General features: G+C 29.6%; 1 protein-coding gene across 2 annotated transcripts in view; it reads left to right on the top strand.

The window, feature by feature from the left end:
- The first annotated feature begins 3,098 nt into the window (after nt 1-3,098).
- Nucleotides 3,099-26,838, top strand: part of Awh (Arrowhead) — a 48,847-nt gene continuing 25,107 nt past the window's right edge. For both annotated transcript variants that reach the window (XM_065504644.1, XM_065504643.1), the window contains exon 1: nt 3,099-3,262. In XM_065504644.1, the coding sequence (XP_065360716.1) occupies nt 3,257-3,262 (6 nt within the window). In that variant the 5' untranslated portion in view covers nt 3,099-3,256. The remainder of the gene's footprint in view (nt 3,263-26,838) is intronic.

Genomic DNA, 26,838 nt, shown 5'->3' with positions numbered 1-26,838 from the left:
GTCCACTCTTAAGTAAAGTCGAGTTTAATTCTCTTAAAATGTACTTTATTTTTGACTATGATTATGGGCCCATATCTTTCAAACAAAAGAAACAAATTTAAAGTTAGTTCCTAATGAGCATGTTTTGATTTTGTATCTTTAAAAATAATGCAATTTCACTAAAACGAAGTGATTGGGAAAAACCATAAGTATCACTGCTTTACCTTTTAGAGCATATAATATAATAATTTTAGTTCTGTTTTTCTTTAACTCAATACTTTAAGAATGAAGTCGTTAAAAGTCCTGGTCACGGTAAGACATTTTTGTGGTGGTTGGTAGTGAATGAATTAAAACAAGTAAGAGTGTTATATTCGGCTGTGCCGAATCTTTTATACCCAACATCAATATGCAGTTTTGGCTTTTTATGGGGACTTGCATCAATTGTTTTCTGAACTGTACAGAATTTAACACACTGCTTAATTTCTTAAAAATTTAAATGACTTATATCCAAATTTATGTTCATGTCATAACATATAAATTATTTATTGACAATAAAATGTTTTTCTGATATAGAGACGTGATACTCCGTCTTGTCAAACAAAAATACAACAAATCATATGTCTGATACAACAACAAAAATACATGAGGTTTTTGACAATTACGTCTCGTCTCTATGTTACCCTATGAACCGATCCTCATAAAAGTTGATAGAAAGATATATATTTCATCGCGATATTAATTACACTGTGCACGAATTTGACACTTTTCATTTTATACACAAAATAAAAAACAAATATCCCCTATTTTTGTAAAAAGTCTTCTATAAATTTTTTAATTCTTAAAAATTGTATATCTTTTTGAAAAGAAGACAGAATTTCTTACACGTTGATATATAATTTGTATGTACATATATCTTTTATTTTCTACTATTCAAATTTATGAATTCAAAATCAACAACAAACTGAAAATTTATAGAATCTTGCCGTTTTGTAATAGAATTTTGTGCACTGCATTGCCGACTATTGAAGTATTAAACATCGGAGAACACTCCAAGATGTAGCTAATTACAGCGAATAAAATCAAAAGTTGTGACAGATTTTAATCATTTAGGGCTTGTTTTGTATGGAACTTTGTTTTCTATACAGCATAGCTACATTTCCCAATTTTTCATGAAGTTTTAAAAAACAAAAATTTCGAAATTCGAATCTGTATTCAGCGTACCCGAATTAGGTTAATCCGCCGAGTGCCCCGCTTGACAGTTTTTTCAACGAGTACAGTGTTATTATAAGACAATTATGAATGTTAAAGTAATTTTCTGAGTTGGACCTTGTATGGGGACTAGCGATAAATGTTGTGTATTTCAGAGTACTTAGAACTAATTTGTGCAAAATTGTATTAAGTTTGAACATAATCAACATATTTATGACTGCTCAAACAGTATTCATCGGGGACATTTGTATGGGGGCTAAGTGAAATTATATATCGCCTTTCGTTTGGGCCCTATCGTGTTTGCAACAGACAGAAAGATTCTAAGATCATCTTAGAATCTTATGAGGACTCAGAAATATTTTGATGTGTTACAAACGGAATGATAAAATCAATATACCTTCATCTCTTTCGATGGTGGCTATAAAAATAAACAGCTACAAGTGTTTTGGACTCCGATCAAGATAATTTTGTGCGATTAAGAGACTCCATGTTCTTTGACTTGTTTTTCGCCAATATGAGATTTTCTTAACGAGTATTTCAGTTTTTACTCACCTATGACACGCGACTGCGTAATCAATAGATCACAAACCGAGTGAAATTGGCGTTCTACTCAGAAGGGTACTTTGGTGGAAAACAATTGTTTAATCCCACTCAGGAAGAGATAAAAACATGCTGATACAATGACTGTTGAACAGAAGGGCGGTGCCACAGCTTAAACTCTTGCATTAGAACCAATCAAAACTACCCTTAAGAGCGTACAAATTTAGTCGTATCTCAAAGATACACATGAATTCATTGAGTTAAGTAGATGTGTGTGTTTGTAGAGTTCCCTTATTTTTCTCTTTGGTGGTGGATGAATGAAAAATGGATGGATGGATGGAATTTTGTTATGTGTTTGGGTGGTGTGTTTGTGTCCTTTGTTTTTGTTTATGTTTTTCGTATTTTGAAATCTTGTTTGTTTGTTTTGGGTCCGAGTATCTTTGTTTTAATTGTTCTGAATTGAGAGCAAAAGAGCAAAGTATGTGCGAGTATGGAGTGGATGTTTTGAGTGGAGATGGGTGTCATTGATGTACAATGTATCTGTGTGTGTTGTCAAGTTTGTGATCGTTGATTGTACGGTTGTTGGTTGGCTGGCTTGTTGGTTGGTTGGTTGTTGGTCAGCCACACTCAAAACTTTCACACAGATACACACACACACACGGACATTGTATTAGTGTTTGTATGCCTTCATCTTTAGCACCATTGCTGTTGTTGTTGTAGTCGTTTGCATGCGTTTGAGTGTTTATTGTTTTTTTGTTGTTGACTGAGTCAAATTGAATGCTGGCTTTGTGTGTGTGGGATGGTATGACTGACTGACTGAATGAATGACGGCTGACTGCTTTTTGTGTTCTCCATCAGCCATTTGGTTAGTTCAACGAGTGGTCTTGCGTTGTAACGACGTTCTGTACGTTGGTGGATTTGTGTGGCGTGTGGCACTAATTCAGTTCTTCGGCTTCACGTGTTTTTTCTTTTCAATTTATTTAAGCTGTTTCAAATTGGAATATATCGACGTAATTGTAGCCGTGTTCTATTACTATTCGCACAATTACCAATATTATTAATCAACCATACACACATACATGTATGTGTGAAAATATTTAAGAAAAATTAAATAAAAACAAACGTGTTAACGGAAAATAAATTTAAAAAAATAGTGTAATTTTTAAAGAAAAAAGTGAAATACATAAGTAATTACATACAGATAGATGTACATAATATAAATAAAGTACAAAATATTAAGAGTGAATATGTATTGAAAAAAAAGTAAATAATAATACTATCATTCACATATTAATACCTATACAAGTTAAGAAAATTAAACAAAAATAAATTTTAATAAAAATAAGAATAAACAAAACAAAAGGAGGAATATATGCAAATATTTAGCATAGTTAAATTCTTATCAAGTGTCGGAAAAGTTATAGTGTTTCCATCATTCATTGTTGGAAACACGTAGCAAACAGAAATAATTGGAATTTTATATTTAACAATTGGATTAAAAACCGCCAAAATTGTGGAGGCACTTAAAATGAAGGTATGTCATTAACTTGTTTTAATATTATTTTGCTTTTTTACCGGCGGTATTGAAAAAAAAACAGAGTTTAAGTCGGCTTTAAGCTTTATTGTAACTGCGACGGCAAAACATCGACATGAATAGAAACGTTAAGTGTATGAATCAGCTGTTTATTTATCCTTATGGAAGTCTCTTACAAATTCTAACACATCGTAACTTATCACATTTTTATTATAATTTTTTTTATTACAACTTTACTGTACCAATAACAAAGCTTTGGCAAACATGAGTAATTAACTGTCCAACGGGGTTCCTATACATACATATTTTCTTTTCTGGAAAAAAATGTTGACTTCTTTTTCGAAAAGAACTTGTACCTATATTGAACATCTGCAAATAAGTTTTTAAGATATTTTCGAGAACTATTTCTTTCTAGAAAAACATTCTCAAATTACACAATTTGATCGAAAATGTAACTTAAATTCAAATACATACATACATTTTTCGATATTGTGCCATCGATTTTTCTATAGCTTTTGGAATGAGGAAAAGAATTCCACTACGACATATCAACAAATCATTTCCAAGGCACCCAAATTTTAGAAAAATTTATCAAATTAAAAATTAGGAAATTTAGCATAAAACAATTTTACTAAAATACTAATTTTGTATTTCCGAATAACCTTTTAACGTAAAAAATTTACTTTTATTTAATAAATTATTACATATGTACTATAAAAACCTTAAAAATAAAAGTAATTTTTTTTTTACTTTTTCTGAAATTTGAGCTAGTATCGAAAAATCGATGGAACAATAGCTATTGCTGTGTATTCTAAACATTTTTAAAATGGGGATCAAAAAAGAAAATGGCATTAGTTTTATTTATGTAGGTATTCCATTTTAAGTGAAGAATCCCAAATCGAATTTCAAAATGCATTTGTTTTTCAACATGAAATTTTGCCAACAGTCCTTTAACATTTCAATACTCTTCGGGAGCACATTAATTTTAATCTCAGATAGTTTTAATGTCTTCGTCCAATTTCAAGATAAAACTGTTCAGAGCCTTATAGCCACTCTGACTCTACTAGACACCAATGTGTAAATGGATCAGCGTTGACGTTTTTCCTACCAATTTGGGCTAGATTTTCTTAATTTTGATCAGCATAAACTTTATTGAAATAGTTGCTTAGTTCATAAAATTCCAAGTTTAGTAATATTTTTGCCAGGTACTTATTAGATCCATTAAGCTTCTAATATAAAGTTCATACCAGTCATGGGATTTGAATATTTTTACTTAGTGATAATTCTTCTTTTGAAATCACTAGTAAAACTCTATGAATGTTCGTTATTCGAAATTTTTTTTATTTATATTGGGTTTATTTAGTAAAACTCCCAGCAATTGTTGTATTTAAAATTATCCATTTATTACCGATTTTGATCAAATAAAGCTCGAATATCATGTGACGGTTCTTTGAAAATTATATTGTGAAGTGCACGGTATCAACTGATACTGTTTCCTCTCCTTAGGCTCAAAATATTATATTTATTGTTTGTATGACAAATTGCAATTATTTGGGAGTACGAATGATTACTAATATATCAGTTAATAAATAAGTCATTATTAGAGTTCTTCTAAGTAATGCAATTTAATATCACTTATTAAGAAATTATTTTATAAAATAATCTCTAGATCTATTACTCATATTTGAATCGAATACAAAATGAAGTAGGTATGTTTGTATCAGTCATATTACAAGTAAAATTCTTTAAATTTTTCCCTGTTGTTCGTGGATGCATTTGCATCAATCTTAAAAATATGAAGAAAAAATAACACTTAATACTTCAACTGAAATAAGCGATGAGAGTTTTATTCAAAACAAAACCAAGAAAAACAAAAAGAATAAATAAAATAAATGCTAAAGAAAGAAACAAAAATCTTATTGACAGGCGGGTCTTGCAGATCAAAGCTTTGAAAATCTCAGCTGGAGATTGGCATACAACAGCGCATTGATCCCACACATAAAAATACAGTTTATTATGAAGTTTGTTTGTTGGTCGTCGGATGATCGGATAGATGGATGAATCGTTGGTCTGTCGACTGGTTTGATCGGTCGGTCGGTGTGGGGAAGGATACTTTATTATCCAACAAATCTGTTAAGTTTTGACGATGTGCATACACACTGATATTGATGTGATTTTAAAAATCATCATCGATGAAAAAACCAAATCAAAAAAAAAAACAAAAAATAAATGTACTAACAAAACAAAAACATCTTCATGTTGTCGATTATTTACTGATTCGTGTAAATTCAATTCCATACGCTTTGGATGAAGTGATGCAGCAAAAAAATGTACAAAAAAATAAGATGATGTTTTTTATTACACCCTGCATCGTAAACAAATTGTACGTAACTCTACATTGTATGTGTAATTCATTCACAACATTATTTACCAGTACCAGAACTACGAAAGTATAAATTCGTCAAATTCTTAGCATATACTTTCTAATAAAACTAACTAACTAACTAAATATGGATTCTGTTCAAATGCAATGCATCGAATGACCAGGTTTTGCAATTATAATTCTTCCCAGAATGTACAAATAAATTGTTTCATTACAGAATATCGGCCAAACCCATAGATATATACATAATATACAAATATTTTGACTTAGTCGTCTATATCTCTCAAATTCGAAAGAGGATCATAACTAAAAAACACAGTCTCGAGTAGAATGATTTTAAATGTTTAAAGTGATTTCATTATGAGTTAAACAACTTTCATATAAATTTGCTTAATTCAAAAAATCAAATAAAACCTGATATGTATATAAATATAAAATTATGTTTTCCAAGTGATTTGAAACTAAAATTAATAAAACAATAAAATATGCTTAAATTCATAAGAATTATCTCTCTCACTACGAAAAAATCGAATAAGATAAAACTATATGAAAGATTAAAAAATCCTAATCTTGTCGCAAAAGAGCGATATGTATCTGTTTTCAACTTTGGCTAAATTCCAGTAAATAAAGTCTTAATTTCATTGAGATTTAAATAAACAATGAATTAATTTCCAAGTGTGATTTTATGTGTACTCATTGTGATACATGCAAAGTTATAAATTTGTTTGATTTACAACAATTTTTTACATACATTTTCATGTCTTACAATGATTGAATTCCTGTCTGTTTTACAATAAAGAAATTCATTTTTTTTTATAACAAAAATTTTCTCTCATCATCTTATAATTTCGTTTCGTTTAATTTCACTTCAATGTGTATCTTGTATCATTTAGGTATCGTGTGTTTAATCGATTTTTTGTGCAATGATAATGTTCAGTTATTTTGCGATCAAATATTCCGCCATCCCGCTGAGTATTTTTGATAACTTTTAAATGCTTCAATTTGTTGTTAATTTCCTTCAACACATTCTTTATATGTATTCAGTTTAAGCCCTTATTTTAAGTTTTTTTTTTCTTTTAATTTTTTTGTTAAATCACGGCCCATGTTTAGCTTCGATTTGAATCAGTGATGTTCTTTTTTTGTTTTCATTCTGATGTGTATTGTTTCGTATTGTTGTTATCTCACAGATAATCCATATCTCATCGTACACGATCTAACAGATTGAAACAGAAATAGGTATTTGTGATAAATACCACCCACACTTAAAATATTTTACGCATTTTTAAATATTTTTTTGTTGTTGTTGGTGATTTCTTTTGGTCACGTTTCCATTTATAAAAAGCCATTTATACAGCTTAAATGTTTTATTTAGGGGATTTGCTTTAGCTTGAAATTCATTAGCGTTGATAATCAGTTTAAAGTGTTGTTGATACTAATAATTTCCAAATTTGGTTAAAGAAGTTACATTTATAGTCTAAACATTTTTACATATACATAAATACATGGTAGACATACATGTGGTAACATTTCCCAGCAGTTCTGGTAACGGTCTCGGAACTAATGATTTTACATAAAATTTAAGGCCAGCACTGGTTACTTAATTCGCTACTATGTTACTGGTGCGTGTCTAGAGGGAAGACAATTGACACTGCATAGATTACAAACAGGTATAAAATAATAATAAATTAGAGCATTTTAAAATATTTTATGAAATAATTGTGGATTGAAAAACTTTAGATTCCAGAGTATTTTTAAATTTGACTAAAATATAATAAAACTTGTATCCATATTTTTTATTAGTAGGTGCAGATTTATATGAAAATCTCGAAATATCATGTAGACTAATTATCTATCTGAATCACAAATTTTTATGTAAAATTGCATAGATTTGTTAGGTCATATTTCTGCATATTTTATGGATAATGCATATTTTGTTATACTTTAATTTAAAATGCATATTTATATGCATATTATCCAAATTTTTAATAAACATATATTGCCTCCACAAAAAGTGTTTTGTAGAAATAGAAATATTGCCGACTAAGTTCTTTCAACATCGAGAAACTGGTCATCCATTTTTCTATCAACAATTGAAAATTATCATTTCAAAAACTATTGTGTTGCAAGTCGTATGGTGAAGAATCTAAAGATTGCGGCGTTAAACCACTATTAATCTGAAGATATTTGAATTTATATATCCATCGTTTTCTCAGATGATAATTTTACAAATTTAACTCTTTAAATATTAGTATAATTTAGAGGACATTGAACTATCCATAGTTAATTATTTTATGTTTCTGCACAAAAACGTAAGATCATATTTGGAATTTTCGATTCATATTTTAGGCGCATATTTTCCAATAATAAGTGCACGAAAATCCGTCGTCTATTTATTATTAATAAGAAAATCATTCTAAGTCTAACAAATACTTTAATCATACATAGATCTGTAGTAGTCTCAAGGATTTCGTTTTTAAGTTAGGTATTGGTATTGGTGTGTTAATGTCGTTTGGAAAATGAATGTAGAAAGTCGTTTCAAATAAAATTTTCAATGTAAATATAACTTGGAATAAAATTATTTTGGGGCTTGTTTCATTGGGATAGTTTTGTCCAAATGTTTCTTTATATAAACTAGTTTTTTTTGAAAATAACTTTATTCGAATATTTGATTAATCGACAATTATTGATCGAATAAGATTTTATTCTAAATTGAAAAATATTAATCATTCGAATAGAAAATATGTTTTTTCCACTATTATTCGAATAAATTTTATTCGAATGACAACCCTAAAATTGACTATACGCTAGATTAGCGGGATACATAAGTGTCAAGTTTACCAAAACTATACAAATAGGATGCAGTCAAGTAACTAGACATCAGTGAAAAGTACTGTCTTCATTATAAAAACTGAAGTAGCACATCTGCTGCGACATATTTACATACATGTAATAACTGGTCTTCAAAATTCAATACTCAAGCTTTCCAAGATTAGAGAAAAACGAAACTTAAATTTTGAAAAGAAAAATATAGAAAAAACTGAATTGATAAAATTCAAACAAATATTATAAAATTAAATACAAAATACCAACAAAACCACAAGATATATATAAAAATTAAAGAAACACATCTGTAAAATATACATAATAGACGAGCATATACGTATATTCATATAGTACATATACTAATTCTTTATACATATATATGTATACATAATATGTATTATATGAAATTAATATGCATAAATATTCTATTGAATATTCATGAGTTATTTTTCTGTTTAAACAAAACAACATCTAAAACGATGAAAAAACTTTAATAATTTATGAACTCACTTTTTATTAAAATAGGTATTTTTATTTATATAAAAAAACACTAACAAAACAAAATGAAAAATCTGGTAGTTTTATACTGACATACTCTCTTTATTCCAAACAAAGTATTTAAATATTTTGTGTGTATAAATATAAAATAAATTACAAAATTAATGCTTTTTTTAAATGTTTTATAATTATGTTTTTTTTTGTTAAGGTTAAATACTGCTTGAGTTACGCCTTATCGTTATGAAAATATTAATTTATAAATATTTTTTTTAAAAAAAAAAATTATTTTATTTGGTTAGATTTTTGTATCTTTTGGGACTGGGAGGATTAAATAATGGCGTCATTTTTAATATTAAAAGTCGCCATTGTAAATTAACTGTTATATTATTTTGAAAATTGTTGAATATTTTGATTCGTCTCTTTAAACACTTTGCAATATTTCATTTAGTAGAGTCAATAAAACCTTTAAATTGTACCAGTTAAAAAGTCCAGTTAATGTGAGTTGAAAAGCCACGAAGAACGCCAAAATTTCCAAAATTAAAAAGTACCGAATTACATATAATTATCTATAATGATAGTTGAGTAAATTATCTTTACAAATAACACCAAAGCCCCCAAAGAATACTGATGGAGGTTGTAGCGTCTTAGACAATTCATTTCATTCTACTAGTGTCTAAATAGTATTGCAAAGAAATTAAATATTAAACACCTTTTCCAAATCAATTGCACAGCTGAAACTTAAATTTTACACTAAATTCTTAAGTACATACTTATAGAATTCTCCAGTTCCAAAAGTGTTTCGTAGTCGCATCTTAGCGGGGGGTTTCAATTGTCTTTGCCAACAAACATCTTAAAAAATGCGCGTGCCAAATAAATGTCCATATGGAAAATTATTACAAAAAAAAAAAACATCTTTTTTCACTCAAAAAGAGATTTGAATTGGTATCACGTACATTCTTTACAGATGTCCAGTTTAACAAATATTTCTTATTGTTCTATGATTAAATATCAGGCCCATACCAATTTATTATTAATAAACCGATTTTAAGAACAAAGGACAACAAGAGGATTTCGTAATTGACTTACAAGCCTCCGGTAGACCATAATCTTTGATTTCTAATCTTCTTTGTCTTCTTTTCTTGTTTATTGCCTCTGTCATTCTTTGATTTTGAGAGAAAAATAAAACAATGGATATAAACAAAAATATTAAATGTGGCAAGAAGATACACACAAAAAAAAAAGAAGAAAGTAAACAACATCTTGATTTGTGACAACTAACTGATGCTCGAACACAAACATCGGGATGACCAAGAGATTTTCAAGTTGTTGAGGAATTAGAGGCTGTTAAAAATCACACCTTTAGTTGCCTTTATGGTCAGTTACGCATGCGCCTGGTAATTTAGCCACAATTCGTTTGTTTATTTGTGTGCTCAGCAAATAAATAAATAAATATTTACAACAACAAATCTATCAGCCAGATGAGAACTTCCTAGGGAATACTATCCATAAATGTATAAGTATGCATGTAGTAGATACAAGTATAAAAATCGAAATTGTTCAAAAGTCAGCATGATTTTTAGCAGGTAATTGTGAATTTACAAAAAGACGAACATAACATTTGTATTGTTTTTGCCTCGAATTAAGAAACTGAAGAATTTCTATTAAATGAAAATGAAATTGCAATAAATTCTGGTTGCTGTAGCTGCTTTAAAATATTTTCTATTCGCATTTGTATCTTTTTTCACACTCCATCCACATTGTAACAATTTTTAAAAATGTATAGAAATTTCAAAAATGTATAAAAAAAAACAAAAGATTACAAGTGGCCATTGTTTGCTCAAGCATCGAAAATCCGCAAAATAGCCTCTAAGGACTTATAGATAGAAAACAAATGAGCCAAGACAGCATCATGCCTACCACCACCACTAGTTACCCTTAAGCAACAGCCCGCCAGCAGCCAACAGCCGCCACCAAGAAGTCAGTTACCATCAATAATACTTCCAGACTTTAAAGACAATGTGTCAAATGTTTGTTGCAACAGCATTTTAAGGATACTTAAAAGTGTTGTGTGTGTTTGTGTCATACAATGCGAATAAGTATTTTATAGTTGAAATTAAATTTTCTGTTTCTCTTTGTGTTTTTTTTGTTTTTGTTCGTCCTTGTTGGTGTCAAGCCCTGGTGGAGTGATGCTACTTCCCAAATAATGCATAATAATGTTAAAATTCACACCGTGTACAAAATTGCGACACCAAAAATATGTTTCATTACCACAAATCAATTTCAGCATTAATATGGGTGCGCATTGAGTATGTATGTGTGTGAATGTGTTCCGCTGCAGCACTATTGAAATATTTCAAATACTTCCCTTCTTCCGTTTGACAATAAATCCCTGACTTTATTTATTTTCATGTATTTCTTGTTGTTGTTGTTTCTTTGTAATCACAATAGAGGTACAAATAGGTTGGGCGCAAACAAATTTCATTATTGCTACCTTAAACTCACACTCAACTCGTGCTTAACAATCCGTAACGAAAATTTGACATCTCATACTTATACACACACACACACACACACTGTCTCAAACATTTCAAAACTTCAAATGCCTCAAGTCCTCTAAACTCATGTAACAATCAATAATATTGCATTTCACCACAAAAGGATAAGAGGGTTCATTGAAAACCCATCTATATTGTTGTCATGATTATTGACGATGCTTCAGTTGGATTTTTGGGCGATTTGTTTTGTTTTAAATTACATACAAATTTAAGATACAATATTTGAAATAAATGAATGTTAAAATGTGATAAAACAAATTTAAAAAATGTAAAGTTATTTAAGAGAATAAAATAATACAGATTAATCTAATAATCCGATTTGAACCCACCGCAAAAATTGAGGTCCGTTTAGTTTTTTGTTTTTCATTATACCATAGTGCAAAAATATTGCCTAACACCCACCTTAAAGTATACCAATCTGCTCTACTTGTAAACAAAATACAGGTAGAAATTTTAAATATAATTCGAAAAAATTTTATATTGCCCCAAGGATTCAGCTTATTGAATTTGGTATAAATAAGTCCATTATTTCTCGTAGTCCCCATACAACTGCCCTATTTGAAAATAGTTAAGCTCTAATAAATATCTTAATTACAAACCAAATGCAGCTCAAATAAGTTAAGTTAAGCTGAACTCGTGCAACCAAATTTAGTACTTTAGGTTCACAATGTTCCATAGCTCCCATATAAGCAAAAATCTCTGAAATATATTGGTATCCGTATAAAGTTCAACACAAATATTCAGTCATAGCTCCCATATAAGGCCCACAAAAATATTGGTATTCAAATAAGATTCAATACAAATAAGTTTCATATCAAAAGAAAACTGTTTATAATCATATACTCGGTGTAGACTTGCGGACTTGCACGACCAGTGCCGAACGAAAAAAAATGTTTTATCCATTGTTGCTTTGATTAAATTGACAGTCTTCCTTCTAGTCTTTGTATTAGGTCTTATGTCTCCCTCCTTCTTAATCGAGTGTGGCCACTGCTATCCAATATTTTGCTGGCCATTGGGTTAGGGTGATTTTCAAGTTTTTTTTTAAATTAATTTTCTACATTTTTCGTGATATTCACGTTTTTGATATACCAGGGAGCAACTGTGATCATTCTTAAAAACTTGTTTTCGCGTATATGGATTTTTTTCTAAATTTGAAGCTGAGAACGTGCCCCATAGCTGCATGCCACAACACCATATCGGATTTATGATCAAGTTATGAAATAGATGAAGCTCACAATCTAAACTAAGCGTAGAGTTTCTGGCAATGAGCCAATTAATTTGAATTAATTTCAATTTAATTTGAGTCAACTTTGCATCTATATGACTTTTGCATGTAAGGCGACGATCGAGATGTATACCGAGGTATTTAACTTACGATTGTTGAATTATCGCTTGGTTGTTTATATGAATAGGCGGGCATGATTCTCTACGTAATGTAAATGTTACATGGCACACCCAGTTCAAAAGAGACACAACTCAAAATTAATTTGTCGGGTTATATAAACCCGAAAAATGAATTTTACGCTTAAACCAGTGATGTTCAAAAATAAAAATGAAGATGTATTGGTGAGAGAGCTACCCAGCAAACATAATGTCAAACACTTAAAATAAGAACAAAATAAAGAATGTTTAAATTTAGAATTTTTGTCAGATATAACCGATTTATTAAATGAATGTAATTTAAATTTTAAGGAAATAAAAGAATACACATTATACGGCCGAAATTCTCTAAAATTTTTTATTTATTTCTGACTTTGTTGTTTTGTGTTCAATTGTAATTGAAACGCGTGTGTTTGCTTTGCTTCGTCCAAAAACCAACCAACAACAATGCTTAATGAATTTCTGGAAAAATGAGACATTTGTTACGCTCTTTTAAAGAGAATAAGAATATGTGTGTTGCAGTGTTGCCACTTCATGTGTAATTACACATATTGTGTGTAATTTTTGTTTGCATGTGTAGCTCATGTGTAATTAGTTTCATGTGTAATTTATGTGTAATTTCATTGCAACTTATTTTTGGAGACTTAAATATTTCCTTTTAAACACTGGTTTTGTTTGTAATTTTTTTCACTTTACAACACTTACACGAAAAGTGTGTACACACATATCTGACCTTTTCTTACATATACAATATTTTGCACACTTGTTAGAATAATAAATTTGTGATTATTTATATAAAAAAACGATACACGCATATGCAGGTAATTTATTTTCACTTTACAGCACTTATACCAAAAGGGCATACATATTTATATCAGTCCTTTTCTAACATGTGCAATATTTTGCGCACTTGTTAGAATAAGAAGTCGGTGCTTGTTTATCAACAAAAAATGTGATCTACAAACAATTTGTAGAAAATAGTAAAGCACATTGCGTCGCAAAATTTAGCCTGTATATAAAAATTTTTGCTCAAACTGATTTCTAATGATTTCTTGTTTGAAGTATGTAAAAATTATGGTGTTTTTTATATCAAATTAAATAATAATTTATTTTAGGAATGACGGGAAGAAATAGCTTTAGATTTCAATCTGATTGGCTACATAAAACCGAATTTAAAGGCTGGCTGGTAAGGATAAAAGATGGTGAAAATGACGCAGCATTTTGTAAGCTGTGTAACAAAAGATTAATGTGCCATTAAATCAACTCCAAATATTACCATTGCTTTAAATAGCTCAAATTCAAACAAAGAAGCCGTTAAAAGAGCAGAATTAAAAATAGTTGGCTTATTAGCCACAAACAATTTGGCATTTAGGTTGGTAGATGACCTTGTTCCAATACTAAAATCATCTTTTCAAGACTCCGATATATTAAAACAAGTTAGCCTCCATAGAACAAAAGCAACGGCCTTAATGAAAAATGTTTTAGGCCCGGATTTTTCTCAAGAGCTGTATACGAAATTAAAAAATAAAGTTTTTTCAATTATAATAGATGAAACAACTGATATAAGCACAACAAAACAAATTGCCTTTACTGTAATTTTTTATAATGATGATACATCCAGTATTCAATATTCCTTTTTTGATTTTAAGGAATGTGAATCCTCCACCGCAAAAGATATTTTTAATCTTCTAAAGAGTACAATAACTGAAAAAGGTATTCCATTTCAAAATTTAGTAGGATTTGCTTCCGATACACCCAATGTTATGTTTGGTCAGTACAATTCTGTGGCCAAATTTTTAAAAAATGAGAAGCCGGATATAGCAGTAATAAAATGCTCTTGCCATTTAATCCACTTAGTAGCTTCGAAGGCCTGCCTAAAACTACCAACATATTTGGAAGATTTGCTGCGCAACTTGGGTTCATATTTTAATAGAAGTTATATTCGGCAAAAAAAACTAGAAGAGTTTCAAGAGTACTTCCAAACTGGAGTACATAAAATATTATCACCTGCAATTACCAGGTGGCTTTCAATACATTGTTGTGTTAAACGAGTTTTGGAACAGTTTGAGCCTTTAAGAAGTTTCTTAAGACTCGAAGTTTTTGAAGATCCATCAAAAGTAACCGAAACTATGCTTCATTCATTAGACGACCCAAAAACTAAAATTTATTTTGAATTTTTGTCATATGCTTTAGGTATTTTAGTTTCATTTAATGTCCTTTTTCAATCAGAAAAACCAATTTTATACAAAATGAAGAACGAAGTTATAAATATATTGCAAACATATTATTCAAATTATATAAAGATGGACGTTTTGAAGTCAAAATGTATATGGCAAATCAATGAATCAGATGAAAACCTATTTTCAAGTTTAAATGATATTTATATTGGAGTTGCTGCATATGAATCATTATCTCAAATTTCTGCTTCAGAAAAAACAATAATTCTTCAAAATTGTAGGGAGTTTTACATAGAGGCAATTCATCAAATAAAGTCAAGATTTGACTTTAGTGATCCAATTTACTCTATTGTAGATATTGTAAATCCCAAAAATGCTCAAAATTTTGAACCAAAATCGCTAACCCTATTTACAAAAAGATTTCCGTTATTCGATATAGATTTGCAACAACTCGACAATGAGTGGCGACAGAATGCTCTATTAGACATCGTCAAATTTGAACTTAATGGAAGTTTAGAACCAGAAGCGTACTGGCTTAAAGTTTTTAAATTAAAAAATTCCTTGGGAGATAGTTTGTTTCCGAATTTACAAAAAGTCATTAATTTTATTTTAATTTTACCATTCTCAAATGCTTCTGCCGAAAGGATATTCAGTAATTTAAAAAATTGCAAAACAGATTTGAGAAATAAGATGTCTTCTGAAACTTTAGCATCAATTTTTTTTACAAATGAAGGAATTCGGAGAAATGGTAATGAAAACTATGAACCTAGTCAGGAAATGTGCAAAAAAAAATGGAAATTTTGATCTCAAATTTATAGTTTAAATTACATGAATTTATGTTTACTATTTTTATTTATTTGTTTTTGTTTATAAATATGAATTATTTATCTAAACACTCATATAGAAATGTATAATTTATTTTATTTTTTATTGTTTTTTATGTTTAAATAAAAATAAAAAAATACATGTGTAATTTTTCTGTAGATGTGTAATTTAGGAGCCGACCAAGTGTAGTTTATAAATTCCTTGGTGGCAACACTGGTGTGTTGTTACTCAGCGCGAAAGCACAATGAAATGAACATCATTGGCTTAAACTATGCAGAATACACTTCTTTATCTATACAAAAGATATCAGTGTATTCTGCTGTTGTTAACTGTGGCTAAAAAGATGTCTTTCATTATGTTTCAATTGGTATATATTTATTTTCGATTTCTGAAAAATTAAAATTTTGAGTTGTGTCACTTAGAATAAGAAAATACATATCGCACTTGATCAACAAGTGGGTGTTAACTCAATTTTTTTAAATTTTCAGCAGACGACAAAAACTGTTTGTGGTTACATTTTATGTGAATTTTCGAATATCCGAATACATCATAGTAAGCAAATTCGATTTAAAAATATATTTACATTGTTTTTCTTTTAAATGTTTGCAATTATTGAGTTAATATCATTTTTCTGAAAAAATGTGAACAATTTCATTATAAAAATAGTCACATTTCGAATTAAAGTCATAAAGTAAAACAAATTTTATTTATTTAAATAAAACAATTTGATTATTTTTAATATTAATAAAGGCTCAAATCACATTAATACATTTTTTATGAAAATATACGATGCATTTCTATTTCAACTTTAGCATTAACTCAAAATAATATTTTTTTGTTAATATGTAAATATAAAGGTAGTCACTACATTATCACAAAAATTGTCTCAAATGTGCTTTTCGAGATGAAAGTGTAATCGAAATACGTTGCAATTTTTACAGTAGTTATATTGATATTGATGTTGTTAGTTGATTTCATACAAAAAGTGTTGATCAAGTGAGAGCACTATTGATCACTGTTTGCCTAGAAACGTTTACAATTATTTCGTGTTATGCTGTGGTATGAAACCGTGCAAAATTATTATCTCAGTCAACAGAAATTAAGTGATAATAACTACACTATTAAATATATAATAATAAATAATTTGAAAGATCGATCACAGTTTTCTTTTTCTAACAAACATTTCTAATGCAACTGATCTTTCTGTTCGCCCTTATTATTAAGCAGACTTGTTCAATGAACTGCAGGTAGAGATGCTAATCGGGACTGATTTTTAAAAATCCCGGGGTTCGAGATTTGGTAAAGAATCCCGAAATCCCGACCCGGGGGATTTCGGGATTGTATGGACGATAAAAAAGTAAAAAAATCGTATAGCAGAAACGCAATCTACGGAAAATTCTAAGAAAGATTCCTCAAGAAACCATGTCTAAAATGAAATCCTATCTTGCACATTTCGACTTTTATCCAATGATATTTCAGTATATATATGGGGGATTTCACTTCAAGTGAACCAACTTTTAAAATCGATGTCTTCCGATCGGGATGAAATTTACACCAAGGTTAGACCTATTGGATAGTAATTCAGACACAACAACAAGATCTGGACATGATCGGTCCAGAACTCTCTGAGTTAGAGGAGGTCAAAATTTTACATTTTGGCCAAACATATATTTTTATATATTTATATATATTTTTTAATAGTTTTTTTATGGGATAAAAGTCGAAATGCGCAAGGATTTGATTTTAGACCTATGGTTTCTTGGGAAAACTATAGGTCCTAACGGGATTTAGGTCCTAACGGGATTCCTCGTTTGGCATCTCTAACTGCAGGGTATATACGAGTATCTATGTGTGTAAATAACTATGTACTGGCATGCAATATATAAATGTTAAATTTAACAAGTTTTGAATTTATTATTTACAAAATGATTTTTATCTAAAATATAATCAAAAAAATAAGCACACATATATGCATTAATAAATAGACAGTCAAACAAGGTTAGAACGACCCAGGACGACAGACATTTTTCATCAGGTTCCTTTTTACAACAGTTACTAATTGTTGTTTTGGACTTTTTGAATTAGTTTTAAATTCTATTGCTCAAGTTATTTCTATCAACCGATATTCTGTTGTTGCAAACAACATTGTTAATTTTGCCTGAATTTCACTGTACAATCAGCCATCCAACCAACCAAGTTATTGTAGTTGTATGTAAACAAAAATACAAAACTACATAAATATGTATATTGTTTAATAAAAATAAAAAAATATTAAAAAAAAAACAGGCAAGAACAGCATTCAGAGCCCTATTAACGCAGTTAAACTAAAACGGCTGGAAGAGGGATATGGGGAGGGGAGCGCAAAAGAGTCGAAGAATAAGAAACTTGATGTAAACGAAATGTTAAGGAAAAATTTATAAAAAAAAAACTTCATTAACACTTAATGTCAATTCATGCAACATGTTTTCACAAAATTTATTTGCAATATTAATTTTTAAAGTTGTGGTTAACTGCGTTCTGTGTGAATGTTTGTATGTGTGTGTGTATGAGGTATTTAACTGCAGTGAAATGCACACAAAACTTAAACTCCATGAATGGCTGGCTAAGAGCAGAATTAACCAACTGTATGACTCTGACTGACAAAGTCTCAGGCAGCCAAATAAAAAAACATCCATGGCAGAGAAAAATATTAATAAGAACATCATTATCATGGAATAAAAACAACAACACCAACAATGAGTTTTATTTTACGAGAAAACTTTTGCACAAATAACATGGAAATGCAAAAATACAAATGCAAATATTATGATTGTGAATAAAATAAATAAAATAGTCGACGTACTCGTAGCAACATCACAGCAACACATAAAAATTGTAGTGCAGCTTTTGGTTTTTGTCGCAATATGTATTAGGAAAAGGATATTAAAACAAATACACAAAAACTTCCCAGAAATCATAAAAATATTTTACACTTTATATATGAATTTATCGTGTTTGACAGTTTTGTAACGATTGCTGTTCGTCCTGACAGCAACACACCACACCAACTCCGGCACAGTCATACGATGTTGAGCGTTGAGTGTCCATTCGTCCATCTGCCCATTTGACTGTGTTTCTGTCACTCACACAGTTTGTGAGTCGATTATTGTTGTTAATGTTGCATGCTGAAATGTGATCTTTGCATGTATTCATCCTTTTGGAATACATACTCAAACTTGAGATGAGTCTGCGATCTGTGCACATCATTTGATGGTTTTCTACAAGTGCTTTATATAAAGAAATACATGCCCTGTCCGTTAATAAATGTCAGATTGCCAATAACGATAAATTGAGGTATACGAACGCATGGATTTGACACAATCTTAGAGACCAGTGGCATTTGACATTTAACATCACATCAATGTGGAGAATAAAATTTTCTTTTATCAATTTTAATTAACTTTTTCAATGTTAGTAGTAAGCTACCAATATTTGTAGACATTTATATAATGTTATCTATCATACCTGAATTAACTGCTCGAAAGAAACTGTATGACATTTTCATATCTTAGGAAAGTACCCGAACCAATACTCGTTATGACTTGCAATGGCTGAATAACATATAATTTTTAATGACTACTGCATACGGTCTGCATTACTTGAAAGCTGTCTGTGTCGAATATTGGCTTCCTTTTGTAAATATTTTCTATATAGTTGGATTCGGCTCGTCACGGGATTTATCACCAGTCGTAATTCCGTACAGCGATATCGCAAAATAATGATCTTCGCTAAATAGACGACCAATGGTCGGGAGCAAATGTTTTATTTTATGAGCATGTCGAACTTACAGGCATTTGGTTGGGAGCAAGGAGTTTTTTCTGAAAAAGTAAATTATGTAAAATATATTCCTAGAAGAAAAACTCCATGCGGCGGGCGATGAACGTTATGCAGGGAATCTTTACGAAGAGAAGCTGATATATGACGCACCTCTAGAAGAAACCCATTTCCTAGGAGAACCCATTATTCGACATATACCGAAGAGAATATGCTTTCGCATACATACATTTACATAAATTAAAAACAATATCCCAATATAAACTGCATTCGATTTGTTATAAACTTAGTCAAAAACTTCAAGAACACCATTCGTTCACGGGTAATGTAATCATAAAATAAAAGTGACATACAATTAACTACCGACAGACTGGAGTTATTTAACAAACGGCACTCAAAATATTGTCTTGGTATAACAACAACAATAGCCAAAATAACAACACGGCTAAGACCGCAGTAAAAAAAACCTCCCAATAATTCTAATAAAAAAATTCAATAAAACCAAACAGTTTCGGTAAAACGACAAAGAGTCAAATATTTTACATACATAAATTTCATAATGATTTATTAACCGATTAAATAAAAAAAATAAATAAATAAATGACAATAATAATAAAAGAACAGATTTCAATAGATAAACATGAAAATAAATAACAAACGAGCACGATGACACAAAATTTTATTGTTGAGGAGTAGAAAAAATGTCTTGAAATTCATATGAAACAAAAGAAATCAAAGACCCAACAAATTACTTTGAAATGAAATATGAAATATTCGTTTTTTAGTTTAAGTATTTAATTTAAAATAATTATTATTTTGATGTGATAAAAACCAAATTCAAAAGACACAAACAAAACAGTGATTTTGTATCAAACTTTATTGCCAGTCATAAATTACACAGTGCAACAGTGAAAAAAACACACGATCATGACAGTATAGATTCGACTCTACTACCAAAGGGTAGTAAAACCCTATACTCAGTTTGCCCATTTTGGTGACCGATTTTTTTTTATGGGCCCCCAAAGTTTCTGAAAATCAGTGGGGCCTCTAAAAAAGGTGTCATCAGGTTTTGGTTAACAGCTAATTCAGACTTTGTGCTACGGCTTAACTTTATATGGCAATAATATAGCTAAGAGTCCGCCAAATAAATTTTGTTAAAATTTGTTTCCAAAAAATAGCTTTTTCGTGCACTTTTGTTGAAAAAATATAGGAAGAAAATTTTTTTTTTTTACTTTTTTTAGAATAACTTCCAGGGACTCCTAATTTTTCAATAACAATATCCCGCAAAGTTGTAGCTACGGTAAATTTGAATAACTCTCGTGAACATATCAATGCAATCCGAACATACCTAGGTATTCTAAATAGCTGTCAAAAATCACTTTGTAGCTTAAAATTTGTAGTTTTTTACTAATTTTTGACTCTAAAACAATAATTTTTTGTTAAAAATGTATGTTCGAGTGTATACTTCTCTATTGTGCTGGAATAACGAAGAATGGGCAAATCATTATCGGTATGATCCGGGCGCATAACTTTATCCAATCTTGATCATGCAAGACCGGCTTGATGCAAGATATGAAAAAACTTTAAAATTTTTGAAAGTGGGCAAGGTTTGTGGAACTTCTGAAGTGTAAATATAAGCTTTTTATATAAGTTTTTGATATCGGTGGAAACCTTATGACTTAAAGATTGACATTTTAGTGAAATGAATAATTTTGTGACGTCATTTACCTTAAAAACTAATAATATTTTAAAATGGTGATTTTCCATCAAGAAAAATAAAAACTTTGAATTAATGTAAAATTTGAACAGTTACAGACATCACAATAAAATTTGGAAGTAATATAGACCTAAATATTCGTAAGTCAATGGCATCACTAATGTTGCCATTCTTTGTTTTTAAACACCGAAATTCCTGAAACGGCGAAAATTTGTTCCAAAAACGAAGTTTTTTTTAGAAAATAGCCCACTTTGACGTTATTTACAGCATGATAGTAAAAACGTTCTGTATGTATATAAACAACATATGGGGCTATACAAATGTGATGAGCTTTTGAGGGTCGGTGTTTTGCGTTTTTAGAATTTTTTACTCAAACCTAATTTTTTTTTTCAAAATTGCCCAAGTTTGGATAGGGCTGGGGGGTACAATGTCCGCTTAAGTTAGTCAAATTTTACCTTATATGTTTTTGCATTAAGTTCTCTTTCCAGATCATAAAAAAATTTATATAGTCCCGAAGAAAATTAGTTTTTTATAAAAGAAAAAATATGGGGACTTTTTTGGGAAAAAACTTAAAAAACACACGCATACAAAGTTGAAATATATAAAAAGATGCTTCAACTTTGGATGCGTGTAACTTTTTATAGGGACGAAATAATTGTTATCAGATTTGTTTTATTTTCTTTAGAATTTTATCGCAAATATACGTCATATATAAAAAAACAAATTTCGACCTTTCGTAGGCCCATCAAATTTAAAATACGAAAAAAAGATCGGGCAAAATTTAAAAAAATATTAAACCCAAATATCTCTTGAACTAAAAGAGATAACTACAGATAAAATCATATTTTTTGTAGACCTTCTCAAGGTCTATCTATATTTGAAATTGCAGCTCATTCGGATCATAAATGACTTTTTGGTAATTTTTTTATAAATGTGTGACATTGAAGGTCCACCCACTGATCCCCATTCCGAACACCTCAGCCAAGTAAATAATACAGCACAACATAGAAGTGTGGACTTGATAATACTATTTTTACAAAAAAATCTTTGTTTTAGCGTCAAAAAATAGGAAAAACGAAAATTGTTAAGGTACAAAGTGATCTTTATGTGCTATGTAGAGTGACTAGACACATTCAGAATGCATTGATATGTTCACAAGAGTTATTCAAATTTACCGTAGCTACAACTTTGCGAGATATTGTTATTGAAAAATTAGGAGTCCCTGGAAGTTATTCTAAAAAAAGTAAAAAAAAAAAATTTTCTTCCTATATTTTTTCAACAAAAGTGCACGAAAAAGCTATTTTTTGGAAACAAATTTTAACAAAATTTATTTGGCGGACTCTTAGCTATATTATTGCCATATAAAGTTAAGCCGTAGCACAAAGTCTGAATTAGCTGTTAACCAAAACCTGATGACACCTTTTTTAGAGGCCCCACTGATTTTCAGAAACTTTGGGGGCCCATAAAAAAAAATCGGTCACCAAAATGGGCAAACTGAGTATAGGGTTGTACTACCCTTTGGTAGTAGAGTCGAACCTATACTGTCATGATCTTGTGTTTTTCCAAAAGTCTCCATTTGTTGCATAGTGTTATTGACAAGAGTGAATAGAAAAAGTCTTGATGCATTTTGTGTTATTAATGCAATATTGTTATGTATCCCCGACTAGTGCACAGTGGATAATTTTAAAAAGACTTGCTCGTAAAATCAGCTTTAAAACATTTTATAACTATTAAATCATTAAATGTTTTATTTGAGTTTAAAATATGAAAGCGATATTTTGTAATTAAACTCTATTTTATGATCTATTCCATTTTATTTTGTATTATTTGAGTATCGTTTTAAGACAATTAACCATTATTTCAAGTTATTCAGATGCCCAATAAGGATAATGCTAATCTTCTTGTGAATTAAAAACCAGAAGGACCAAAAACAAAAAACTTTCAGAGTTCTTATGTTTTTCTTATTCGTTTAATGTAGGGTTCCTAATTTCCCGGACTTTTTTCTTTCCCGGGAGAAAATTAAAAAATCATTTCATTGCCGAGAATTCCCGGGAGTTTTTTAACACTAAATTAAACCAAAAACCAGACAAATTTTTCGAATAAATTCACTTATAATTGTACCAAGGTTTTAAAAGAAGTATAAAATAACTATATTTGGTTGTACAATGTAGGTCCAGCCTTTATAAGGGTTTCTAATTTAATAGTGGCATTTTATCGGTATTGCCACAGGCGTAGTTTTAATAAGTATAAACCAACTGATTAGCTGTTGCTAGAACCGGAAAAATCTATGGTATAATAGAATGATTCAATTAGCAACAAATTTGTCTATCAAAACGAATCAGAAAATTGTAACTTTTAGAAGAATAATTATGAAGAAATTCCCGCAAAACACTTGTCATTAAACACAAATGTATATTTAATTACGTGTAATCAAGTGATATTCCAATTTTTGCCAAAAAAGTTTTTCTTTAACACTGATTTATTTATGGATAATAAAGGTTAAGACTAATCTTAATTAAGAGAAGAGCAATCGGTTCAAAATGGTATGTTAACCCGAAAATTACCTATGGGTTATAAACTAGTCTTATACGACCACTCCCTATTTTAATTACCTACTCGAATGATTCTACCTTAGTGACCGAATTTTATACTTGTGGTTGCAAAATTTTGGAAAGGGTAACAAAAATGTGGTTGCTTCAACCGAAATTCTTCTTTATCAACCGACTTTCTGTTGATAAAACCGAAAAATTCTATGTGTGCAACGGAATGATTCGATTGGCAACAAATTCGGTTGCTATCACGATTCTGTTTTCTCTGTGTACGTATAACTAAAACTACATTTCCAATTACTGATTAACATACATTTCAATGACCGTCGGCATTACTCAGCAGTTGTCTAATAATGTATATTTTATAAGCTGATATATGTATAACAGTTTATTGATACATTACACATACGAATAACAGTGAGATACAAATGTGAATGAAAAATATGCAGGGCTTCTAATGTAACAATTATGTTTTGTTGGAGTCCATAGAGTACGGAAACATTTTTAGTTTTGCTCGATCACTTTGTTTTAGAGAAATAACGGTATTCTTAAAGTTACAACTTTAAAACATCATAAATATTTTCATTTGAAAATAGTTTTCGTTTGAAAGAGAAAAAGATTTGTAAACCATGCTCCCCAAAAAATAATGTTTCTTAAAAAGTTAATCAAACCTAATTCAGCCAATTTTCAACCGATTTTTATAAACATTTATCTTTTAAATAAAAGAAACAATTTGAAATAAATTTCAAACCAGCATACATATGACTTTAAGAATATCGTCAATTCAATATATTTGCAAGTATTTCCGAACTTTATGGACTCCAATACAACAGAATTGCTATATTAGAATCCCAGCATTTTTTATTGTAGCATTGTGTAGTTCTGTTTTTGCCAAAGTTTCCGTCGTCTTAAAGTTAAACCCGATTCGTTCTGGTTCCGTACCGTAGAAGCTAACCAGACAGTCCTTTATTACTGATAATGCCGTCTGTAAGTCCTTACAGTCAATGAGTTGCAACTAGTTATTTCAGTGATATCAACGTAATGACTTACTGTACTCCTAATTCCACTGTTAATTTGGTGTAATGCCTTTTAGCATGAACGTTCATGCTGGAAATCTTATATATAAATAGGCCACACATATTTTTTTGTGTGCAATTTAAGTATGTTATTGTCAACCAACATTGATGAAAAATATATGATTTAAAAGGTTTCTTTCTCTAGATATGCACAATATAAAAAATTGTTTAAAAATTCTTTCCATAAAAATGGCAAAAAGAGTTTTAAAAGTGGTCGAATTTCGGCCACCATGAGATCATAGTAGTATATTAATATTTATTATATTTATCAAGAAAACGTAAAAGTTTGAAAAGAGAATAAAACAGTTTGAGAGCAAATTAGTAGTGTTTAATCATGTTCAAATATTTGTTTAATACTTTTGAACTCAACCAGATGGGTCGACAGCATATTGAAGGTATTAAAGTGACCAGACTTGAACCGGACTGATTTTAAATGAGGACGATTATTATTTAAAACACATCTGTATTTTTGTAATATTTTATATTTTATTATACATAAATAAAAAATATAAAAGTTAAATAAAACTACAATATTTTTGCATAAATTGTTGACTAAATATACAATGTTTAAATAAAAATTTTATTTGTTTAAAATAAACCATAAACAAAATATAGAGAGTTTAAGTATTATTTTTTTATATCTATCTATCTATCTATTTTGTTTATTTGTCGTTATTGTTGTTGTTGTTGATATTGATATTGATGATGCTGATATTGCTGTAGTTGTTGTTGTTTTATTGGCGGCAAATATTGTGTGTTATTCAAATGCACAACTGCTGTAGAAAAATTAATGTCAACTTAAGATTATTTATAAATTTTATAATATTGACCAAAAACAAAAGATTAAAACTAGTTTGGTAAACCAGAGATCGTTTAAAAGATCCAAACGATCGATCGAAAATACCAACAACAAAAAAAGAACAAGAAAAAAAAACAGTTCAAATGTGTATTAAATTCATAGCCAAACCAAATATAAACAGTAGTAAAATATTGACTGTGTATTTTTTTTATTTTTTGAAATCTTTTTTTTCTTCTCCTTTTCCAATTTTTGTTGGAAAAGACTGGTTTGAGGGCGCCTGTATCAACGATCTTGCAAGTATAAATCAGAAAGAAATAAAAAATTTATTATAAATATAAAATCTACTACAAACATACATACATAATGTATGTATGTAGTAAGTATGAATATTTAAGGCAGCTAGTAGTAGACACTATGAAAATCGTTTCAAGTTATAGAGATGTAGTAGTAGTATGCACATGCAACAAAGCTGACTGCTGCCTGCTGCAGTGTGTTGTTTCTTTTGTTTTGTTGCTGCTGAAGTTGTTTTGGATTGATTTCAAGTGTATGCGCCACTTTGAAATTTAATATTGTAACATTTTCTCTAAATTGTAAATTAGGTGTTGCCACCTGTTTTATGCATACATTAGTTTGTTTTGTTTGTTTTTGAAACGCACCTTTGAAACTAAAATAAATTAGAATAAAACACCAACATAACGACACTAGATGCCCGTTTCAGTATCTATGATTTGAATGGTTGAATTTTATTTTCTTATTTTAAGTAGTTTTCGATTTTAATCTTTGTGGGAAATTATTTAGAACAACAGTTAACTGAAATGTAAAGAAGAAAATAAGAAAAAATAAAACACACATCACATCAAAGACATACATACATATGTATGTATGTGAATTTCAGATGTTGTAGCCTCCGAAGTCAACAACCAAAATATGTAAATTTTTGTTTCTTTTCAATTCAAATCGTTTACGCGTTTGAGTATTTCA

Source organism: Calliphora vicina, chromosome 3, assembly GCF_958450345.1.
Source record: "Calliphora vicina chromosome 3, idCalVici1.1, whole genome shotgun sequence".
NCBI lineage: Eukaryota > Metazoa > Arthropoda > Insecta > Diptera > Calliphoridae > Calliphora > Calliphora vicina.
This window is presented reverse-complemented; position numbering and strand designations above follow the sequence as displayed.